Source organism: Neomonachus schauinslandi, chromosome 10, assembly GCF_002201575.2.
Source record: "Neomonachus schauinslandi chromosome 10, ASM220157v2, whole genome shotgun sequence".
NCBI lineage: Eukaryota > Metazoa > Chordata > Mammalia > Carnivora > Phocidae > Neomonachus > Neomonachus schauinslandi.
The window spans coordinates 114570992-114591907 of NC_058412.1; the positions used below are offsets into that span (position 1 = coordinate 114570992).

Genomic DNA, 20916 nt, shown 5'->3' on the forward strand with positions numbered 1-20916 from the left:
CTTCAAACTCCTCACTCTGACACCTCCTTTGGGTGTCTTTCCTTTCCTGGACAATGAGTATTGTGTTCCCATCCTGGACACAGAAGAGAAGCTGCCAGATGCATGTCGAACTGGATCCATGTGCCCCTCCTACTGAAGTAGCATTTAAACAGAGTCCTTCAATATCTTTATCAAAGAAGGACTTCCAGGCACTGAGGTGCATTGGTGACAGATCCATTTCTGGCTGGGGATGGCTCCCAAATCACATCTTCTCTGTCTCCCTCTCTGCCCTTGCTTTTTCTAATACTCGCCCAGTGGCATTTTGGGCTAGAAGAAGAGAGGCCAGAGTTCTGATATCTCTTTTGGGCTTTGCCCCATCAGCTCATTGCTCATGGAAATCTCCCCCAAATAGCCCCAGCTCAGTAGCTGCCTCTAGTTCTGGCTGCCAGTAAACTGTGAGCTCCAGGACTCTTGGCAACTGCTGATCTGAGAACTTTTTTTTTTTTTTAAAGATTTTATTTATTTATTTGAGAGAGAGAGAGAGTGAGCACGAGAGGGGGGAGCGGGAGAGGGAGAAGCAGACTCCCCGCTGAGCAGGGAGCCCGATGCGGGACTCGATCCCGGGACTCCAGGATCATGACCTAAGCTGAAGGCAGTCGCCCAACCAACTGAGCCACCCAGGCGCCCGAGAACTTTGATAGAAACTGGGGATACCTAGACCCCGATGTCCAGCTTGGCCCCAGCTCCCCTATATCCTAAGACTGCCTCTATCTGTCTTTGGCCACTTTACTCTCTACCCTGGATCCTGCCCCTCCTCTCCAACTCTGTTCCTAGCCAGGCCCAAGATTCCCTGGCTCTGCTGTGGGGGTGTAGGTAGGGGACTTTCAGCATTGTAGTCTTTGAGGGCAGCAACAGGCCCTCAGCTCAGGGAAATCAGGGCCGCCTGGGTCTAGGGGCCTGGGAGCACAAAGGCTGGGGTGCCTGAGGCTGAGCCCTCCCTGACAGTCCTTCCTAGCACTATTAGCACCTTAATGAAGTTCCTTGAGGACTGGGGTTCCCAGAGCGATTTCTGGAGAGAGTCCAGGACATACCGCAGGCCAGGCTGCAGGTGCCCCAGCTGCCCTCATGCAGTCCTCACCACAGTTGCTTTCTCCTTTGCTGGCTTCCGTGTGCTGGGTAGAGCGCTAACCTTGGGGGTGGGATCCCAGAGTCTGGCCTGAGCTCCCTCAGTCCCCATCAGGGCCTCCGTGTCCTTAGTTGAGCTGAGGGTCTAGACGAGATGGTTTCCCTTTCAGCCTTGATGCTCCTGATTTCTCATGCTCTGCTGTCTTTAATTGGAGGGGGAAAAAAGCAGGGGGGATATAAAAGATACAGGAAAGTACAGAGAACAATTAACAAAGCATTGTATACATTTTGTCATATTTGCCTCAAGTCTTCTGCCCCTGGATTCTAGCACTTCGGGGTTCTAGTGACCCCAATTTTAACACTCCAGGATTGTAAGCCAAGGTGCACACATGTCTTGGCTCTGTACTCCAAATCTTGGGAAGAAAAGGCAGGAAGAAGGACTTTGGACCATCTACGTTGCCTACTCAGTGTGTGGGTTAGTTGGGATGAGACGGTAGTTATGAAGAAATGAAGCTTCTGGAGGTTCTAGAATCCTAGGGTCCTAAAGTTGGAGCAGATCTCCGAGGTTACCCAGTCCAAAGCTTCACAAGGCTCTGTGAAAGTTCCTCTGTGTGGTTCCTCATTGCTGTTGGCAGGCTCATTTTCTTCCAGGCAGCCTCTTCCATCGCTTACTGGCTCTGAGGATGAGAAAGCCCCTCCTGTGTGTGTATCCAAACTGCTGCCTTGTAACCACCCTGTTGGCCTGCTCTTGAGGCACCACAAATCACACAGGCTTCCTCTGCTCCAGAACAGCTCGTCACATACATAAGGTTGGTTGCATATTACGTCCTTGTGGATCTTGGCAGTTGGTGCCTCTCTCGGGCGCATCCTGGATGTCCCCAGTGCTTTGTCGTTTTTGTCTGTGTGCTCATCTCAGCGGGCAGGTGTGCCCTGTGTAGCAGAAGCAAACTTACAGGGCAATTCTAGACCCATTTCTTTTGGTTGGTTTCTCAGCCCTAGCTTTATACACTGAGCAGGTAATTCTAGAATTCAGACCCACATCATATTTGGTATTGGCTAGGCTCATTAGAGGTTCTGATGCTCCAGGCTAATTCTACTGCTCGAGCCCGAGGAAAGAAGCCTTCTATCTGAGCATTTTCAAACAGTGAGCAGGATTTTCCCACCTCCTGAGCTTCCTATAAATTGCTCAAGCATAGACCCTTAGCCTCTGACCCCATGAGGAGATTAAAACTCTATAATCTTAAACTATCTATCAAGTTTGGTTCCTACTCTAACTCAGCACAAATTTATTGACTTTCTACTACGTGCAGATGCTCTGTAAGGTGCTGGGGACATAGACCAAGCTCTTGCCCTTTAGTTGGGAAAAAGACTGGGAAATAATCTAAATGTCACCCAAAGGAGACCTGTATCATTTCATAACATGGAGAAGTATCTGTAGGATTAATTCCTGAAAGGGTCTGGGCATTTGTAATTTTAATAGATACTGCCAAATCCGGCCATGCATTTTTTTTTTTTTTTAAAGATTTTATTTATTTATTTGAGACAGAGAGAATGAGAGACAGAGAGCATGAGAGGGAGGAGGGTCAGAGGGAGAAGCAGACTCCCTGCCGAGCAGGGAGCCCGATGCGGGACTCGATCCCGGGACTCCAGGATCATGACCTGAGCCGAAGACAGTCGCTTAACCAACTGAGCCACCCAGGCGCCCCCGGCCATGCATTTTAAACAAAGTTTTCCTGTAACACACAAGCAGTGAAATACGTACATCTTAAACGTACAGCTCAATTAGTTTCACAGAGTGAACACACCTGTGTAACCCCCCACCCCCACCCCGCTGTGCTCAGTCAGTAGTGTTTCCTGCATTCCTGAGGCTTTTCTCGGGCCTCATCCCCTCATTACTCCCTCTCAAAGGACCACTCTTCCACTTTTACCATCCTACGTTAGTGTTACCTGCCTTGAACTATATACGGTGGAAAATGTATCTTTGAAATTATTTCTATATATTTTATAGAATATAGATATGTCGCGTATTTGGAATTGGTGGCCAGTTGGTATGGAGGTGTTCTCTGTGTGAGCTCAGCCTGACATCTGGAATCCTGGCTCTGGACCTGTGAGGTTCTACACGTCCACTGTCTCAGGTTCCAGGATCCTTTGATTCTGACTCTGAAATTCTGTGGTGTCACCAAGGCCTGAATGGGGTGATGGACAGGAGAGCCTGAAAGGGCCCTGATGTATTCCGAAGCCCATCTCAGGCAGACTGAACGCTAGCACACCCAACCCCTGTTGAGAGTGGGGTGCGGGAGGGGGCTAAGAGTGAGAGTTGGTTTCCTGGGAATCTTGAATGTCTGAATTTCCTCATTTTCCTTTCTCTTCAGCCAAATTATTCCTTTATGCCTATGGTCCCTGGTCTAGTTTTCTTCATGTGTGATTTCCTCAGGGGACCCCAGGGAGGTGGGGATGGAGGTAGGGAGGAAAGAGACAGCATGCCGGTACTGGAGACGGATGTCTCACTCTCTCTGCCTCTCTTTTTGATCGGGTCTCTGTTACTGCTTATCTGTGAGACTTGCCAGTGCTTTCTTTTCCCTGGGCCTCAGTTTCCCTGGATGTATAAAGAGGGTTGTGCCAAATAGTCCCAGAGGGCATTCTGTGGTTTCCTCTGTCTGAGTCTCCTTGCTCTCTGTTTCTGGGGGGGTGAGTCTTTTTCTGGGTGGAACAGACTCCCTGTGACTCAGTTTCTCTCTCTGAGCTCCTCAGTCTTCTCAGATCTCTCATGGCTTTGTCCTGCCCCTTTGGTCTCGAATCCCAGCCTCCCTATCACTTAGTAAGAGTGTCTCTCTCCGCCTTTGTGATCCCATGACAATGGGAGGTAAAAATAGCCCAGGGGCCGTGCTGGTAGAGATAAAAGGGAATTTGCCTTTTGTGTCCTGTGGCCAGGCTGGGGGGGCTGTGACACGTGGAGATTGCTGACATAGCTCTCCTCCGCTGACCTTGACGGTGGCAATAAAAGGGGTAGCCCAGCTCCCAGCCCTCACCGTGGTGCTGAGGTGGGTGATCAGGGCTGAGGTTGGAACCAAAGGGTGAGGGTCCCCATGGGTGGGCACGAGTCTCTGTATCTGTGGGAAAGAATGTTCTGGGGGGGGTGTGTATGTGTGTGTGTATGTGTGTGTAGGGGGGGGCTCACCAGGGAGGCTGAGATGGGGACCCCCAGGGAATCACTGAGTATTAGGCCTTGTGGGTTTTGAATCATATCCCAGTTTGGGCCCCTGGTCCCTCAGTTCCTCCATCACTGCCATCTTCCAGTGCCTGATGCCTTGGACTGCCTTGAACCTCCAAGATTTTTAGTCCCTCGTCCTCCACCTCTCGGTGCCACTGCCATGATGGATGTGAGTGAACTTGGGGAGTCTGCCCGCTACCTTCGCCAGGGCTACCAGGACCTGATGAAGGTGCACACCGTCCCGTGGGATGGTAAGTGAAGGCAGGAGGGCACAGCCACAGTGTAGCCCTTACGGACTCAGACCAGGAGTGGGGAGGGGTGGTGGCGCTGAGCTCAGGGCTGGCAGCTTTAGCCCTGGCCCTTTCCCTCAGAGTCTGGGGTCCTAAGGCTACATTCTCAGAGACCCTGTGTACATCACTGCATGTTTGTGAGCAAGCCTCGGTTTGCTCCTCTGTAAAATGGACAGTATTCCCTGTCTCCCGGAGCAGCAGTCTGTGGCTGGAGCCTGAGGCCTCTGAGATGAGAGTGATTGGTATGTATGTAAGCTGGTGTCCATAAAACCTGTGCTGTAGTTATTTTTAGTGCTTTCCATAGAGCCAAAGCCAAAGACAGGAATAGAGACTACTATTTATGACTTGGTTTGCTCATAGGACAATAATAACAATAGGCAGTGTGTATCAAGTGCTTATTTTGTGCCAGGCCCAGAGTGGATGACTTTCCATGCATCATCTCAACAACCTGGGGAGGGTGGGGACCAGGGCCAAAGCCAGCTTCATGGGCCTGTAACCTCGGTCGCTGCATAGGGCATCATCCTCAGAAGGGCCTCGTGCTTGATTTAACACTCTGGAATCACCCTCTTGAAATTCGTAATGATTTTTTTTTTAGCAAGGGGCCTGCATTTTAACACCGGGGCTTGCAAGCTTTGTAGCTGGTCCAGACCAAGGCACTTGGCTAGTAGTAGCAGGACAGGTGGTCTGCAGTCTGAGTCTGTGCCTTTAACCTCCATGAAATATGGGCTCCCTGAAGCTTTGGGGCCAGCTGGCCAGGCAGGAAGGAACACAAGACACAGAATTAGGAGAAGTGGGTTTGAGTCTTCAGCAAAACGGCCGGGGGGGGGGGGGGGGGGAGAGGCAGAACCCCCCTGAGAATTATGTTCCTGATGTTGAGGGCTGCTCCATATGGGACCTCAGGAGATGCCCATAACATTTTGCCTTTGAGGGAACAGACCCAGAGAGAATGAGGGATTTTCCCAAGGTCGCAGGGTAGATAGGGCAAAAGCAGGAATCTGAAGCCAAGTATGCAATCCAGGGTGGTGAGGGACTGTTACCTCAATCAGGGAATCCCTCTGAAGAGATCCCTACGGACTCTACCAGCTCTGCCCTCCCAGGATCCTGGGTCTGGAAGGATCGATCCTCTCTGTGTATTCCTTGCATCCTGACCAAGGGGCTCATGGGGGGGGCATAGCTCTATGGGCATGGCTTGGGAACCCCAGCTGGGCTCCCAACCCCTGGATGTGCCTCAGCCCTTCTCAAAGCCCCAATGTTCTCCCCCAACCAGGGAGGAAGAGGGTCTGGGTACCTGATGAACAGGATGCCTATGTGGAGGCCGAGATCAAGTCGGAGGCCACTGGGGGCAGAGTCAACGTGGAGACCAAAGACCAGAAGGTTTGGCTCCCCTCTTTTGGGATTAGCTTCTCTGTCCCCTGGGGTGCAGCTCCTTGCTAGCTAGCGCTAGCACAGTGAATGAAAGGGGGTCTGGGGGGGCACTGGGTAAGAGGCTGAGGTCAGTCGGTTCCTGCCCCCCTGCCACCCCACCCCATGTTAAGGCCTCCCACGATTTGTCTCCCGGACAGATGCTGATGGTGCGCGAAGCAGAGCTGCAGCCCATGAACCCGCCCCGCTTCGACTTGCTGGAGGACATGGCCATGATGACGCACCTCAACGAAGCAGCAGTGTTGCACAACCTGCGCCAGCGTTACGCTCGCTGGATGATCTACGTGAGCCATGGGCCCCGGCGGCGTGCGGTGGGGGTGGGGCCATAGGGGTAGGGGCGGGGCTAGGGGAAGAGCCTCTGCGCTGTGGGGACTGGGCCGCGGGGGGGCGGGGCTAGGGGTGGGGCTGGGTGATGTCATGGCCCTGGGAAGGCGGGGCCCCGGGCTGGGGCGGGGCTAGGGGAGGTTCGGCTCCTGGAGTGCAGGGCGGAGCAGCGGCTAGAGGCTTGGCGTGGCAATGTGGAGGTGGGGCCACGGGCTGCGGGGCCGGCGTACTGCCCGGACGGGCAGGGACGGCCACAGAGGGTGTGGCGGGGCGCTTTAAGTGATTCCTTGGGGCGTATTGCAAGGGTCACGGACGGTTTCGTGAGGGCTGGGGCCAGAGGATGGGAACTTGGCCATCAGTAACCCACCTTATATTCTCTCCTCAGACGTACTCGGGCCTCTTCTGTGTCACCATCAACCCGTACAAATGGCTCCCGGTGTACACGGCCTCCGTGGTGGCTGCTTACAAGGGAAAGCGCCGCTCGGAGGCCCCTCCCCACATATATGCAGTGGCGGATAACGCCTACAATGACATGCTGCGCAGTAAGAGCCGTCTCGACTCCTCTCCCTCACCCAAGACCTCTACCCCTGCTCCAGGGAGGCCCCTGTAAAGGACCCCTTTCCCTCCACTTGTCCTGCTTCCCTTTTGATGCTGCTGGACACTCTAGCATAGCGTTCTGTCAGGTGGGAGCTGGCCACAGTCTGGGTGATCCCGCTTGGTCCTTCCCGTTTCTGGCTCTGGGTGGAGGAGGGGCTGCCCCAGTGCCGTGGATATCCAGAGTATTCCACCTGTGACTGGTTACCCACCTTGGTTAACTTCTCTATCTCCTCCCCTTTCCTCCAGACCGAGAAAACCAGTCCATGCTGATCACGTGAGTGTGGGGCTCTGGGGGTGTGGTGGGAAGTGCTGGCCACCTGGTAGGAGGGGAGTGGAAGTAAAATCATTTCCCAGGGTTGATTCCAAAGCGCTTAGGGCAGGGCCTCTACCACCTGGAGCTGGTGTCCTACTAAAGCTAAATTAGAGCATTTTCTCTGTCCCCATTCTGGGCAGATGCATTATGGGTTGGTGGACAGGGAAGGGATACCCGAGCACCAGAGTGATCACCAGCCCTGATACTCCCTCCCCCCAGGGCCTGGAATCTCCCCTTCCCACCTGGATCTTTCGAGAATTATGGGAGATGACTTTCCCTTTCCTCCTTACAATCTCCTTACCCCTGAATCTGATTTTGATTTTTCATTTGCCCCCATGAGAAAGTGGTAGGATTCTTACATGCCAAGTTCGTGTCCAGCCAAGCCAATATGGACATTGTGTCTGAGTGTGTGTGTGCGTGCAGCCTGGTGGTTAAAAGCAAGGCCTTTAAAACCAGAAGGACCTGGGTTCAAGTTCTCACACATCCACTTCCTGCTGGTACCCTTGGGCCCCTGAGCCTCATCAGTAAAAGCAGAACAATCCTACCTACCTACCATGCAGAGCTATAAGGAGTCGGCCAGTTAATGTATGGGCCTGGCACACAGCAGGGACATTTACGTCATTTCCCTGAGTCCCATTTCCTTACCCATAAAATAGGCGTGATAATGGTGCCTGCTTCACAGGGTTTCTAAGGCTTTCAACGAGCCAGGGCAGATAAAGCACCTGGCCCAGCTCAGTAGACAGTGGCATCATCGTGTGTGTTCTCATCTCACCCGGATGCTCTGCCCTGGCTTGCTTTGTACACAACTCAGCACCTCTGAGGGTTGATCTATCTCTGGAGGGCTTTGAGTTGGGGGTCCTGAGTTGGGAGCTGGGTTGGGGGGAAGGAGAGAGTGGCCCTGCTTGAGTTGAGGGTTGGGGTGTTGGGGGTAGAGGGAATTAGAGTGGCCAGATGGGCTTTGGTGACTCGTGTTTGTGTCGTCTAAGCGGAGAGTCGGGGGCCGGTAAGACGGTTAACACCAAGCGGGTCATTCAGTACTTTGCCACCGTGGCTGCCCTAGGAGACTGGCCGGGCAAGAAGGCTGTAAGACTCGCCCGCACGGGCGCCGCTCCCCACTCCCCCCACTGCTTCTCACTGTTTCTCTTTTCTTTTTCTTTCTTTCTTTCTTTTTTTATTCCTTTTTAAAAAGTTGATTCCCCAGAGCCTCTAGCCCTGCCTGAGCCTCCCACCCTGGTGGCAGACTCTGGCTTGAGCAAGGCTTGACCAAGAGAGAGGCTGTGACTGCCTCTTCCATACTGTGGGACCCAAATCTGGGCCTGCCTCAGTGGCCCCATCTGTAACACACAGGGGCAGGACCGCAGCTGTTCCTAAACTTTTTATGTAATTTTCCCTTCCGTCATGACCTTCCTATTTTGAAAGTTTACCAAATCGGCGGCTTTTAACTACGAAGTGATTGTTTTCTTCGTTTTCATGCACCAAAGACAGTTACCTGCTGTCAGTCAAAAAGCAGGCTTATGTGGAGTCTAACCAGAGCCGAGGGCATTCCCAACAGCCAGGGTCAGGGTGCAGTTTCTCACCAAGTGGTTTCTGTATAGATTTTTGAAATTTCTGAAATAATGGGGGACCAATGTTTTATTTTTGTTTTCTGGGTATAACACTCATTCTTAGCCCCCAAGGCCAGCTGTTCAGAGCTCTGTGTGTGTTCCTCCACCCCCAAAATGGGCTGCCTTTTCTTTTCTAGAAGCCCAAGGCCACCTCCCACTCCTGGTCTTGTTAAGCCTTGCTTTATCCTGGGGCATTTTTCTTTCTTTTTCTTTTCTTTTTTTTCCACTTAAAGTTGTTTTCTTTTTGCCTTTTCCTTTTTCCCCCATTTGATTTTCTTGCTTTTGTTTTTCCTTTCAGTTTTGTTTTTGTTTTTTTTGTTATGGTGGTTGTTTTTGTTGTTTTGTTTTTGCTGTTGACTATTTGGTGCTCTTTGCTCCCTCCTTTTCCCACCCCATTTTTGAACCCCCCACAGTGTCTCTAAGGATGCTGCAGAAAGTTGGGGCTTGGTCCAGTAACGGGAACAGAGGACAGGGAGAGGCCAGGGCTGGCAGGGGTGCAGCTGGGAAAGGCAGGGCAGAAAGCTCTGCACAGTGGGGTGTATGTGGGGGTGTCAGGCAAGGGAGGTGGGAAGAAAGGCTGGCTCACAGGGTCCATGCATGCTGGAACTTAAAAGCCTTATGAGTCCCCTTCCCTTGGCCCCAAATTTGACTACATCTGTCGTAGAGAGCCCTGTTCAAAAGGCCCCCGGATATGAGTGTGGGGGGTGGAGCTCGGAAGGAGGGGCTCTTGCCATTTCCCTCCAGCCTCCGTCCCCCCAGCAGTGTTTCTGGGGGGATCTTTAAGTCTTGGGCTCCCTGGAGGTGAATGAATAACCAAAGTCCCCTGGTGGCCTGGCACCTGGCCTTCCAGAATCCATTCCTTCCTTTCTCTCCCTTTCTTCCCAGGCTGCAGGGAACCAGGGTGGGGAAGGGAAGGAAAGGGACATGGACAGAAGACAAGGATGAGGCTAGGAGAGGAAGGGAGGGAGATCCCTTCAATTCAAGTCCCTCTAGATGAGACATGCGGTGGCTGTGGTGTCATGGGAGCGGGACGCCCGGGCTCAGGTCCTGCCCTGCCCCTCACTTACCGTGTGGCCTGGAGGTCGCTTCCCTGCTCTGCGTCTTAGTTTCCTCATTTGCAAATTAGGGCTAATAACATGCACCTGGCAGGGCTATCTGTACAATAGTCCACTGACAGTTGTACGATGAGGGTGCAGCTCATCACAGTACAAAGGAGAAGTATGAAGAAGGGCTTTTACAGAGGGAGGTGACAGGTGAGAAGGTTCGAGCAGGAAAAGGGCTCTTCTAGCCTCAGAGCACAGGGAAGCCTTCCTGAGAAGAAGCATTTAAGCTGGGCTCTGAAGGGAAGTAGATTTTAGTCAGGAAGTCCTAGGATTTCTGGGCAGGGGTCACTTCTTGGAGCATAGAAAATTAAGGGCTATGGAAGAGGCCAGGGACAGAGCTGGGGGAGGGGAAGGGCGCAAGTAGGGGACCCTGAGACATAGCCCCATGCCTCAGGCACCTGACTAGAGCCAAGCTCATTCCCACTTTCTAGCATTTCTCCTTCTAACAGTGCTGACAGGGTCGGGGAGGGGGTGTGGGGGCTACACATTTGGGTGACTAACGTTCACTGTCCTGCTAACCACTGCCACCCCCATCCACCAGCCCAGTGAGACCTCATACTTTCTAATGTTGTCTTCCTTCTCTTTCCAGCAATTTCTGGCCATGAAGACTGGGGTAAGTATGGGACCATTGTGAGTGGGGCAGGCAATGATAATGAGGCCCCGGGGAGTCCCCTTGCCTTTCCCCTGCCCAGAGTTGTCCAGGATGGGCTGATACCCAGGACCGTTGGGCCCCTTGGTCTCCCGGTCAGAGGCACCAGGGCTGACAGACCCCTCACCCTGCTGTGACCAGGGCACCCTCGAGGATCAAATCATCGAGGCTAACCCTGCAATGGAGGCTTTTGGCAATGCCAAGACTCTGCGGAATGACAACTCCTCCCGCTTTGTGAGTGGCCGCAGTGGGCGAGGGGGTGGGGGTCGGCGGCAGGGGGATGGAGGTGGTGGGGGCTTTCAGCAGCCGAGCCGCAGATGGCTGGGCCCCTGCTGAGCCTGCTCCTCTGCCCACAGGGCAAGTTCATCCGCATTCATTTCGGCCCCTCCGGGAAGCTCGCATCTGCAGATATTGACAGCTGTGAGTCTAGGGGACTCACCGGCTGGGAAAGGGTGGGGATGGGGGGCCGAGGCCTGGGTCTTTCTGCTCGGACTGAGCAGCCATCCTCGAGTCCTTGGGGCTCCCACCTGTTCCAGGCACTTCTCTCCATCTTCTGGCCACTGCCCAGCCCCTGTCACCTCACTCTCCCCTGGAACATTCCACTAGCCTCCACATGGTCTCCCAGCCTCCATTCCTCTGCTTGGTTTTCAGCCAGAGATACTAGTCTGACCACATCATGTTTCTGCTTAAAAACCTTCTCTAGATTCCATTGCCTTAAGATGGAGACCCAGATCTTTATTGGGCCAGTCAGGCTCCTTTGTTACTGGGTTCTTACCCCACCTCAGTGCTTTCTCTGGCCTCCAGTAGGGCAGGCCTCTGCCCCCCCCCGCCCTAGCCTCATGTACACACAGAGTCCCTGTCCTTCCTGGAAGCCTGCCCTCCCGCCTCTTGGGCGTCGTTGCCCCTCCCACCTGACCCGGCCCCACTGCTTGGACACCAGGTCCCAGGCCGCGCCTGCGAGGCCCCGCACTGACCATTCCCCACCTTGGGGTGCATGGCCAGACCCCGATGGATGAGCACAGGCATGTGATGACCAGGGAGCATTGTCATTCACTCCCTGACTGACCCCTCTGCACGCATGTGGAAGCTCAGCTCCACACACGCACTGACACGCCAGCTCTGCTCTGGAGGGAAGGAGCGTGGTCTGTGGATGAAGGACTGAAAGCACGGATGGAAGAAGACAAACGTAGACACCCCCCCCCCCGCCAGACACACAGACACACAGTCCTACAGACGCACATTCCCACGCTAACACCGTTCCGTACATGCTGGCGTGTGTGTGGACGCAGCGCCTCTCTACTCACCCTTGACCCTCACTGGCATCTCCTCCCTGCTCCCCCCTCAGCCCTGTTGGGGCAACCCAGTCTGGGGGAAACGGGATGGTAGGCCAGGGCCCCTCCTTCTCCCAGATCTCCTGGAGAAGTCGCGAGTGATCTTCCAGCTGCCCGGTGAGCGTGGCTACCACGTCTACTACCAGATCCTCTCCGGGAAGAAGCCAGAGCTACAGGGTGAGGGTCGGGCGGATAGAGCGGGAGTCACAGCCCACTGGGCTAGGTGGGACCATCCTCCCACTCCTTGGCTGGGACCTCTGGTTATTGTTGAGCCCTCTCCTTCTCATGCTGGAGAACGGGCCCCTGGGTGTCATTGCCCTGGCCATGTTGTCCCTTCTGCTGTCCTGGGACTGGAGAGGCCTCGTGCAGCGCCAGGGGGAAGCAGTGGTTCTGTTTCCGCCCAGCTCCCCTCTCTTGCAAACCCCAAGAGGGCAGAGTGTGGTGCTTCCCGTGTCCTAGCACCCTGCATGGGGCCTGGGCTCATTCCTCCGAGAACCATAAAGCAAGCAAAGCCACGGGCATGGAGGAGGGAGTGAGAAACTCAGCCACAGAGAAGTCCTGGGAGGGCCCTAGAGTGTCCGGCCAGGGTGGCCCCCAGGGCCTCCCATGCTGGGATGGGACGGGGGAGGAGAATAGCTGAGTGAACACGACCAACCCCCCCTACTCCTCCCCGGGCCCCCCAGATATGCTGCTTCTGTCTATGAACCCCTACGACTACCACTTCTGCAGCCAGGGTGTCATCACTGTGGACAACATGGATGATGGGGAAGAGCTGATGGCCACTGATGTACGTCTGTGGTGGGAGAGGGGTGGAGCGGGGAGCCAATGGTGTGGGGCTACTTGAGGCTGGGTGGAGATCAGGGAGCAGTCCCAGGGCCCTTCGCTCGGCTGGCCCCTGGCCTTCTCCGATCCTTCTTTCCCCTGCCACAGCATGCCATGGACATCCTGGGCTTCAGCGTGGATGAGAAGTGTTCCTGCTATAAGATCGTGGGGGCCCTCCTGCACTTTGGCAATATGAAGTTCAAGCAGAAACAGCGGGAGGAGCAGGCTGAAGCTGACAGCACTGAGAGTGAGGGGTCCTGACCTGGCCTGACCTGGTCATCAACCTTGACCCTGATCCCAGTGTCTTGTCCCATGACTATTAACCCTAACCTTGTCCACAGCCTTTGGCCTCAGTTTTCCCGGATTGTAACCCCTGACTTCTCAACTCCAGACCCTCACCCTCCCTGCCCTGAACTCCACCTCTCCCAGCCTCTCTCTGCTAACCCCAGGCAGAGGCCAGTAGAGTCCCCAAGTGTCCATATTCTTGGCCTCCTCCTTAACCCACCTATGTGCCCTGCCAGGTGCTGACAAGGCTGCCTACCTGATGGGGGTCAGCAGTGGGGACCTCCTCAAAGGCCTTCTGCACCCCCGAGTGCGTGTGGGCAATGAGTATGTGACCAAGGGCCAGAGTGTGGAGCAGGTGAGTGACTCACAGGCCGGGGCCCACTGGGGACAGCTGGGGCAGGGCCCCCTCCCTGTTGGGTCCCAGCTCAGCCTCTCCACACATCCAGGTGGTGTTTGCCGTGGGGGCTCTGGCTAAGGCCACCTATGACCGGTTGTTCCGGTGGCTGGTCTCGCGGATCAACCAGACCCTGGACACTAAGCTACCCCGGCAGTTCTTCATCGGGGTCCTGGACATCGCGGGGTTTGAGATCTTTGAGGTGAGAGTAGGCCCATGCCCCTGGGCTCCGTTCTCCACAGGATGGGGGACCACGGGTGGGTGGGGGTGAAGTCACGCGCATCCCAGTTCTCTGCGGGTCTCCCTGTCCCCCTCCGCTGAGCCCGGCGCCTCCCTCTGCAGTTTAACAGCTTCGAGCAGCTGTGCATCAACTTCACCAACGAGAAGCTACAGCAGTTCTTCAACCAGCACATGTTCGTGCTGGAACAGGAGGAGTACAAACGGGAGGGCATCGACTGGGTCTTCATCGACTTTGGCCTGGACCTGCAGCCTTGCATTGACCTCATCGAGAAGGTGGGGCCCGGGCCAAGGTCACTGCAAGGAGAGGGGGGTGTGGGTGTGGTGAGTGAGCAGGAACGAATGTGCCCTGGCTGGTGAGCGAGCGTGTGTAAGCATCCGCGTGTGCACCTTTGCGCTTGTGCATTGGTTTGAGCTTGTGTGTGTAAACGGGGCTGTGACTGGGTCTCCGTGTGTGTGTGGGTGAAGGGCAGCGTGCGTGGCTGTGAGTAGGTTTGCTGGAGGTGATGTGAATGTGTGTTGGGGAGTACGTGTGAGTGTGCCGCCAGCCCTGTTGACCACAGCCCCGTGTGCGTGCACGGCTCTGCGGGTCCTGAGGCCCTGCTGCAGGGTAGGGTCCGTCTGCTGCTTTATTTGACTGGTTACGTCTATTTCCCCATTGTACCAAGAGGAAGAAAGAAAAATCAAAGAAAATTTGAAAAATCAGAAGTAAAGGGGGAAAAAAAACGTTTCTCCCTGATTCTGTACCTTGTACAGCCTGTATCTGGGCACTTGGGTAAGTCTCCCCCAAACCCTTTATGCTGGGCGTGCGTTTTCTTTCATAGACATGCACTCATTTCTCATCTTACTTTTTCTCTGAAAATGTATTTTGAACATTGAACGTTCTTGAAGAAGCCACAAGAGTTCATGCAGCAGGTGATTTGTATGCATTTCTGTGATCTCCTGCCTTGGCACATTCCGGGGAGTCAGTAGTTTTTTGCTGTGAGATCAGCACTGAAAGTATTCATTCCCCACTTTGCAGGTTAGGAAATTGAGGCCCAAGGGCCCCCCTGCTAGTAAGTGAGGAAGCCAAAACTTGAACTGCCTTTTTTTAAAAATTGTACTGTGTGTGTGTGTGAGAGAGAGAGAGAGAGAGAGAGAGAGACCACAGACGTCAGGAGGTGAGTGGGACAGTTTGAGTTTGTGCAGCTGTGAGCCAAGAGGACAGCCTAGAGCTGTGAATCGTGCAGAGGGGCCTGGCAACCACGCGGCAAACCTCTCTTTTGGAAGACAGGACTCCTGGGCTCCTGTCTGGTTTCTGGCCCTCCCAGCAGGTGGTTGGGGTGTCTGGGAAGGCTTCCAGAAGGAAGGGCTCTAGGATATGGGGATCTGGCCCAGCCAGGATGGGCTGGCCTGATGGCAGCCCTTCAAGCTTGTTCTCTGTCCCCAGCCACTGGGCATCCTGTCCATCCTGGAGGAGGAGTGCATGTTCCCCAAGGCCTCAGATGCCAGCTTCCGGGCCAAGCTCTATGACAATCATGCGGGGAAGTCACCCAATTTCCAGCAGCCACGGCCTGACAAGAAACGCAAATACCAGGCCCACTTTGAAGTGGTCCACTATGCAGGCGTGGTAGGTGCCTGTTGGAATTCCAACCCTTGACCACCCTCCTCCCTTCTCTCAGCTCTCGGTGCCCCCTGCCTCACACCCCGCCCTTGCTCAGCACCCCTCCGGTCTCTGCCAGGTGCCTTACAGCATCGTGGGCTGGTTGGAGAAAAACAAGGATCCACTGAATGAGACGGTGGTCCCTATCTTCCAAAAGTCGCAGAACAAGCTCTTGGCTGCCCTCTATGAGAACTACGCAGGCCCCTGCTCCAGTGAGTGCAGAGGGACAAGATCGCCATCCTGTAGGGTACTCACAGAGTGGCGTCCCCTAGAGTGACGGGTCCCCTGTCTCTCCTAGCCGAGCCCCCCAAGTCTGGGGTGAAGGAGAAGCGTAAGAAGGCAGCATCTTTCCAGACGGTGTCCCAGCTGCACAAGGTGAGGCCCAGGCTGGACCCCGTGTAGGCCCTCCCCTGCCAGCCTCCACCCCCGTCCCTGGTCCCTGCTCTGTTCCCTGCACCCTGGGCGGGCGGCCGTTAAGACTTGCAGTGATGTTTAACTCCTCTCCACGTGAACATCACAGCAAGTCTGTGCTGCTTCCCGTCCCCACGCTGCCTGGGCAGGGAGCTGTGGGGCCCGTGGGAGGGAAGGGGGTTGGGTTGGGGGAGGGGTGAAGGCTTCGGTGAGAGTGACAGGGACCCAGTCAAGCAGAAGAGGGAGGAGGGTCACAAGGACCAGAGTGAAAGGACCGATGTGCAGAAGCATGCTTAGATGCCCGGCTCGGCTCACCAGTCCTTAGCGGGCTGATCCACTACGGTTTCCAATTCTGCTTCTTGCCCCTCTTGTGCCTTCTCCCCTCTCCCATCCCCAGGAGAACCTCAACAAGCTGATGACCAACCTGCGGGCCACACAGCCCCACTTTGTCCGTTGCATTGTCCCCAATGAGAACAAGACCCCAGGTAGTCACCCCAGGACTGGGTTGGTGGCGTGGGGCCATTGGAGGGAGGGGACAGGGCAGACTGAGAAGCTGGGTCTTCCTTTTCCTTGGGGCCCACACAGTCTCGAAGAAAGCCCCTCTGTGGGCTGGTGGTCTTTCTCTGGGGCGTGAAGGTGTGTCCATTGACTTAGAAGTCAACCTTTCCCTTGAACCCCCACCATGTCCAGGGGTCATGGATGCCTTTTTGGTGTTACACCAGCTGCGCTGCAATGGAGTTCTGGAGGGGATCCGGATCTGTCGCCAAGGGTTCCCCAACAGGCTGCTCTATGCTGACTTCCGGCAGCGGTGGGTGTCTCCTTGCCCGGCCCTGGTTCCCCGCCCACCCCCACCCTGCTCCTACACGGCCCCCCCCTCCCCCAGGTGGAGGCAGCAGCCTGAGGGAACGGGAGGGGCACACACTTAGAGCCAAAGGGATCAAGGGTCCAAGGACTGAGATTCCAGTCACCGAGGGGAACACTGGGCCTGGGGAGGGGACTGGGCAGGCATCTCAGCAGGGGTGGAGCAGGCTGGGGGAGTAGCCAGGAGGCTTGCTGCAAGTACTTGAGGTGCAGCCAATAGGCCAAGTTGGTGGATCGGATAGGGAGTAAGAACAAGACAAGGATGATCCCAGGTTTGGGGCTTGAGCCACTGGGGTAGGTGGTAGGTTTACTGAGATACCAAGACAGGGTTTTTTTATATTTTGGGGGGTGGAGGGATAGTGGATTGAGTTCCACTTTAAACAAGTCAAGTTTAAAATGTCTTCAGCAGACGTCCAAAAAGAGGCTCGAAGGGGGGCAGGCGGAGCTGGATGTGGACTTGGGAGTTGAGTGAGGGTCCCCGTAGACTAGACTATATGTAATGCTTGTCAGTGCAATTAGCTCTGTCTGCCTTTTTAAGTTTGATTTTGTCAGGCTCTAGGGGTCCATAGTTCCCTCCCCGTCCTGAAGTCCCCGTGGTCACCCACCCTGACGTACCCACGCGTGTTGACACGGAGACTGTGGGCATGCTCACACATATGCTCTCTCATGCGCGCACTCTCTCAACCTCTCTCCCCCCACCCCTCCACCCTTGTTTTGTGAGTTTGTTTTTTCATGTAAGAGAAGGAGATTGCTCCTTGTCAGCAGACATAAGTCTGCACCATCACCGTTTTTTTCTTTTATTTAAGACTTTTTTTTAGAGCAGTTCTAGGTTCACAGCAAAATGGAGGGGAAGGTACTGAGATTTCCCATATACCTGTGCCCCCCCCCAAGCACAGCCTCCCCCACGAGCAACATCCCCCACCAGAGTGGGACGTCTGTTACAGCTGATGACACACCGTAATCGCCCAGGGTTTGCTCGTGGCCGTGGACATCGTGTGGGTTTGGACAGGTGTATAATGACAGCTAGCATCACTCATTTTGTTACGGCTGTAAAATATCGCATAGTCTAGTGAGCTGTGCTGTGTTCCTCAGTCCCCTCGGGAGGGAGCTTTCGTATTTCTCTGGCCTTCACACTGTGGCCACAGCCACCCGGACCCACAGCAGTGGACGTGCTGGGAACCCTTGCTCTTGTTTAGAATTCTCTGTCTTAAAAAATTACAAGTTAAAAAATTATGAAAGTGCCGCACGCCTGTTGTAAATACAATTTCTTAACGAATGTAATGAAAAACTGCATCTAAATGCAGCCCAAGCTTTTTAAGCAGAACGTTCTCACCCCCACCGTGCCGCCATGCTGGTTCGGTGGGGCCCTTCTGGAGCCTCTGCGCTAACCTCTGTGAGGCCTGGGAATAATCGTCCCTCGCTCTCCTGTCCGGCCTCCTCCTCACCAGCCCTTCCCTGCTCCCCAGGTTCCGCATCCTGAACCCCAGTGCCATCCCAGACGATACCTTCATGGACAGCAGGAAGGCCACAGAGAAGCTTCTGGGCTCACTGGACATTGATCACGCCCAGTACCAGTTCGGCCACACCAAGGTCGGGGCACACGGGATGGAGGGTGGTCACACTGGACAGACGACACGCAGGCACTTGGGGGTTCCACCTGGTGTCTCCCCCCCCCCCCAGGTGTTCTTCAAGGCTGGGCTTTTAGGCGTCCTGGAGGAGCTTCGTGACCAGCGTCTGGCCAAGGTTCTGACGCTGCTGCAGGCACGGAGCCGGGGCCGCCTCATGCGCCTGGAGTACCAGCGTCTGCTGGGCAGCAGGTGTGTGGGCACCGGGAGCCGGGCCGGGGCTGGCGGGACCCCCGGGCTCTCCGCAGCGCGTCACGGTAGCTACCCCGTGGGTCAGCTTATCCCCTGCGGCTGGCCGGGTGGCTCTGAAGGGGCAGCGTTCTGTTTTGTGCCCCTCAACGGCCAGTTTCCATTCACTCACCTCAAAAATTGGGGTAAGAGCACCTTTCCCTCCACTGCAGGCCACCCAGTTGTGGCCCAGAATGGTAATAACGACAACCGGTGTTTTCCAAGACTCTTGAAGTGCCAGGCCCCAGGCTAGAGGCTTTATTTGCTTTATCTTGGTTAACGGCACGACAGTCCCCCGAGGTGGGCCCTGTGATTACCTCCAGCAGCCGAAGGGCCGTGTGAGTCGGAGACCCAGTCCCACCTGGGGGGGGGTGAGGGGGGAAGCCCACGCGGTCTGACCCCAGAGCCCAGAGCGTAGCGGGATCCATTCCTGGTATCTTCGGGACACTTGCAAGGGCCACCAGGACATGAGGGAGGCAGACCCGTTGGACCGTGGGCCCCTCTCGCCCCACCTGGCCTATAAAGCAGAGACGTTGGACCCACCCGACAGGGCCGCGGGGGAGATGGAGAGGTCACGCTGAGAGCGTGCGGTGCGGAGCAGGGGCCCTGGGAGCGTCGGGGCCGTCACGATGAGGGGCCGCACCGAGCCTCCCGGCCCCCTGTGGCCCCCCCTCCCCAGGGACGCCCTGTTCACCATCCAGTGGAATATCCGTGCCTTCAATGCTGTCAAGAACTGGTCCTGGATGAAGCTCTTCTTCAAGATGAAGCCGCTGCTGCGCTCGGCGCAGGCGGAGGAGGAACTGGCGGCCCTGCGGGCCGAGCTGCGGGGGCTGCGCGGGGCGCTGGCTGCTGCCGAGGCCAAGCGCCAGGAGCTGGAGGAGACGCACGTCAGTGTCACCCAGGAGAAGAACGACCTGGCCCTGCAGCTGCAGGCGGTGAGTGGGGGAGGGGAAGGGAGGGGCTTCCCTTGGTGACCCGTGCCCCCTGGCACCCCAGAACCCCCCCCGCCCCCACCAGGCCAGGGTGGACCTGGTGTGCTCTGCGTGCTCAGGATCTGGAGCTTTCTTCCCAGTCCCAGACGGGCCGTGAGAGAAGGGCTGTGGGCTCAGGTCCACACTTGGCCTCCGCACCCTCAGAGCCCATCTGTCCACGTGTCCTGATGCTCCCACTTCCTGCTAGCTTGGCTTCCTGCTAAAGCTGCAGTGGAGCGCCGTCTCCCCAGCCCTCCCTCCCTTGGCCTCCCTGAGACAGACCCATGCTCCCTTCCCCTGGGGACCCAGGGGGCAAGTAACAGTAATAGCCAGAGGGCAGGGATCAAAGGTCTGGAATCCCCCCAAGTCCACAGAGCCATTCCTTCCTTCCCAAACACTGAGTATCACCTGTGCACCAGGCCCTGCTGTAACTCTGGAGACACGTTGGTGGGAAGACAGGGTGTCACCAAACTCACCTGCTAGCGCAGGAGACCGTTAGGCAGCCAGGTGGTGAGGAAACAGTGAGGTGGGAGAGAGTCCCCAAGCCGATCCGGGGCACTGCTGCCCATCCCCCCGGAAGGCCTCAGCCTGGAACTTCTTCCTCGAGCCCGTGTTCGGGTCTCACTCTGGGTTGCCCCCAGCCTCTCTGATGTTCCCCTCTGGATGTTTCTGCTTCAGCCCCTGCCCCTCCCTCTCCCTGAGCCCTCATTCCATCACACCTGAGCCCCTTCAGGGCCCAGAGCAGGTAGGTCATAAGCATTCCCGGTCCCCAGAGCCCAGCTGAGCATGGATGTCGGAACTTTGCATGGACACGTGAACTTTCTTCCCCAGGGCCTGGCCTGGTGTCCCTTGGCTGGCTCAGCTGGCCCTAGCTCTGCCCCATTCCCCACGTCCCTCTCCAGGAGCAAGAAAACTTGGCAGATGCCGAGGAGCGCTGCCACTTGCTGATCAAGTCCAAGGTGCAGCTCGAGGCGAAGGTGAAGGAGCTGAGCGAGCGGCTGGAGGACGAGGAGGAGGTGAACGCCGACCTGGCCGCCCGCCGGCGCAAGCTGGAGGACGAGTGCACAGAGCTCAAGAAGGACATTGACGACCTGGAGCTGACACTGGCCAAGGCCGAGAAGGAGAAGCAAGCCACAGAGAACAAGGTGTGGGCCGGGCCGGCTGTGGGGTCAGGCAGCCGCTGCTGTCCCTCCAGGCTCTAGGACACCCCTACTGGGTGGCCACGGGCGGGCCACTTCCTCTCTGTGGGCTTCAGTTTGCCCATCTGTCAAATGGGGTCAATAGCAGCACTTACCTCATTCAGTGCTTGAGGATTCGGGGTGTGAGTAGCTTCCGCCAGCACTCAGCACAGGGCCCAGCACACGGTGGTGCTCAGAAATGCTGCCATCTGTCATCCGTCCTGGACCAGAGGCCTCCTGAGGGCAGGAAGCCCATTTCCCAGCTCTCCGTCCCCCGGTGCCTCGGCATGCCTTCTGCCGTTGGGCCCCTGCCA

The 20916-nt window shown here is 56.0% G+C and overlaps 1 protein-coding gene across 1 annotated transcript in view; it reads left to right on the plus strand.

Annotated features, from left to right (window-relative positions):
* MYH7B (myosin heavy chain 7B) overlaps nt 1-20916 on the plus strand; it is a 41714-nt gene that overhangs the window by 14404 nt on the left and 6394 nt on the right. Inside the window, exons 3-25 of the mRNA XM_044918603.1 lie at nt 4402-4566; nt 5873-5979; nt 6168-6311; nt 6737-6893; nt 7195-7222; nt 8248-8344; nt 10759-10851; nt 10974-11037; nt 12027-12125; nt 12632-12735; nt 12879-13017; nt 13292-13410; nt 13502-13651; nt 13792-13962; nt 15116-15295; nt 15408-15540; nt 15627-15703; nt 16137-16224; nt 16430-16547; nt 18067-18190; nt 18281-18417; nt 19133-19388; nt 20327-20569. Coding sequence (XP_044774538.1) covers nt 4476-4566; nt 5873-5979; nt 6168-6311; nt 6737-6893; nt 7195-7222; nt 8248-8344; nt 10759-10851; nt 10974-11037; nt 12027-12125; nt 12632-12735; nt 12879-13017; nt 13292-13410; nt 13502-13651; nt 13792-13962; nt 15116-15295; nt 15408-15540; nt 15627-15703; nt 16137-16224; nt 16430-16547; nt 18067-18190; nt 18281-18417; nt 19133-19388; nt 20327-20569 — 2919 coding nt within the window. The 5' untranslated portion in view covers nt 4402-4475. The remainder of the gene's footprint in view (nt 1-4401; nt 4567-5872; nt 5980-6167; nt 6312-6736; nt 6894-7194; nt 7223-8247; nt 8345-10758; nt 10852-10973; nt 11038-12026; nt 12126-12631; nt 12736-12878; nt 13018-13291; nt 13411-13501; nt 13652-13791; nt 13963-15115; nt 15296-15407; nt 15541-15626; nt 15704-16136; nt 16225-16429; nt 16548-18066; nt 18191-18280; nt 18418-19132; nt 19389-20326; nt 20570-20916) is intronic.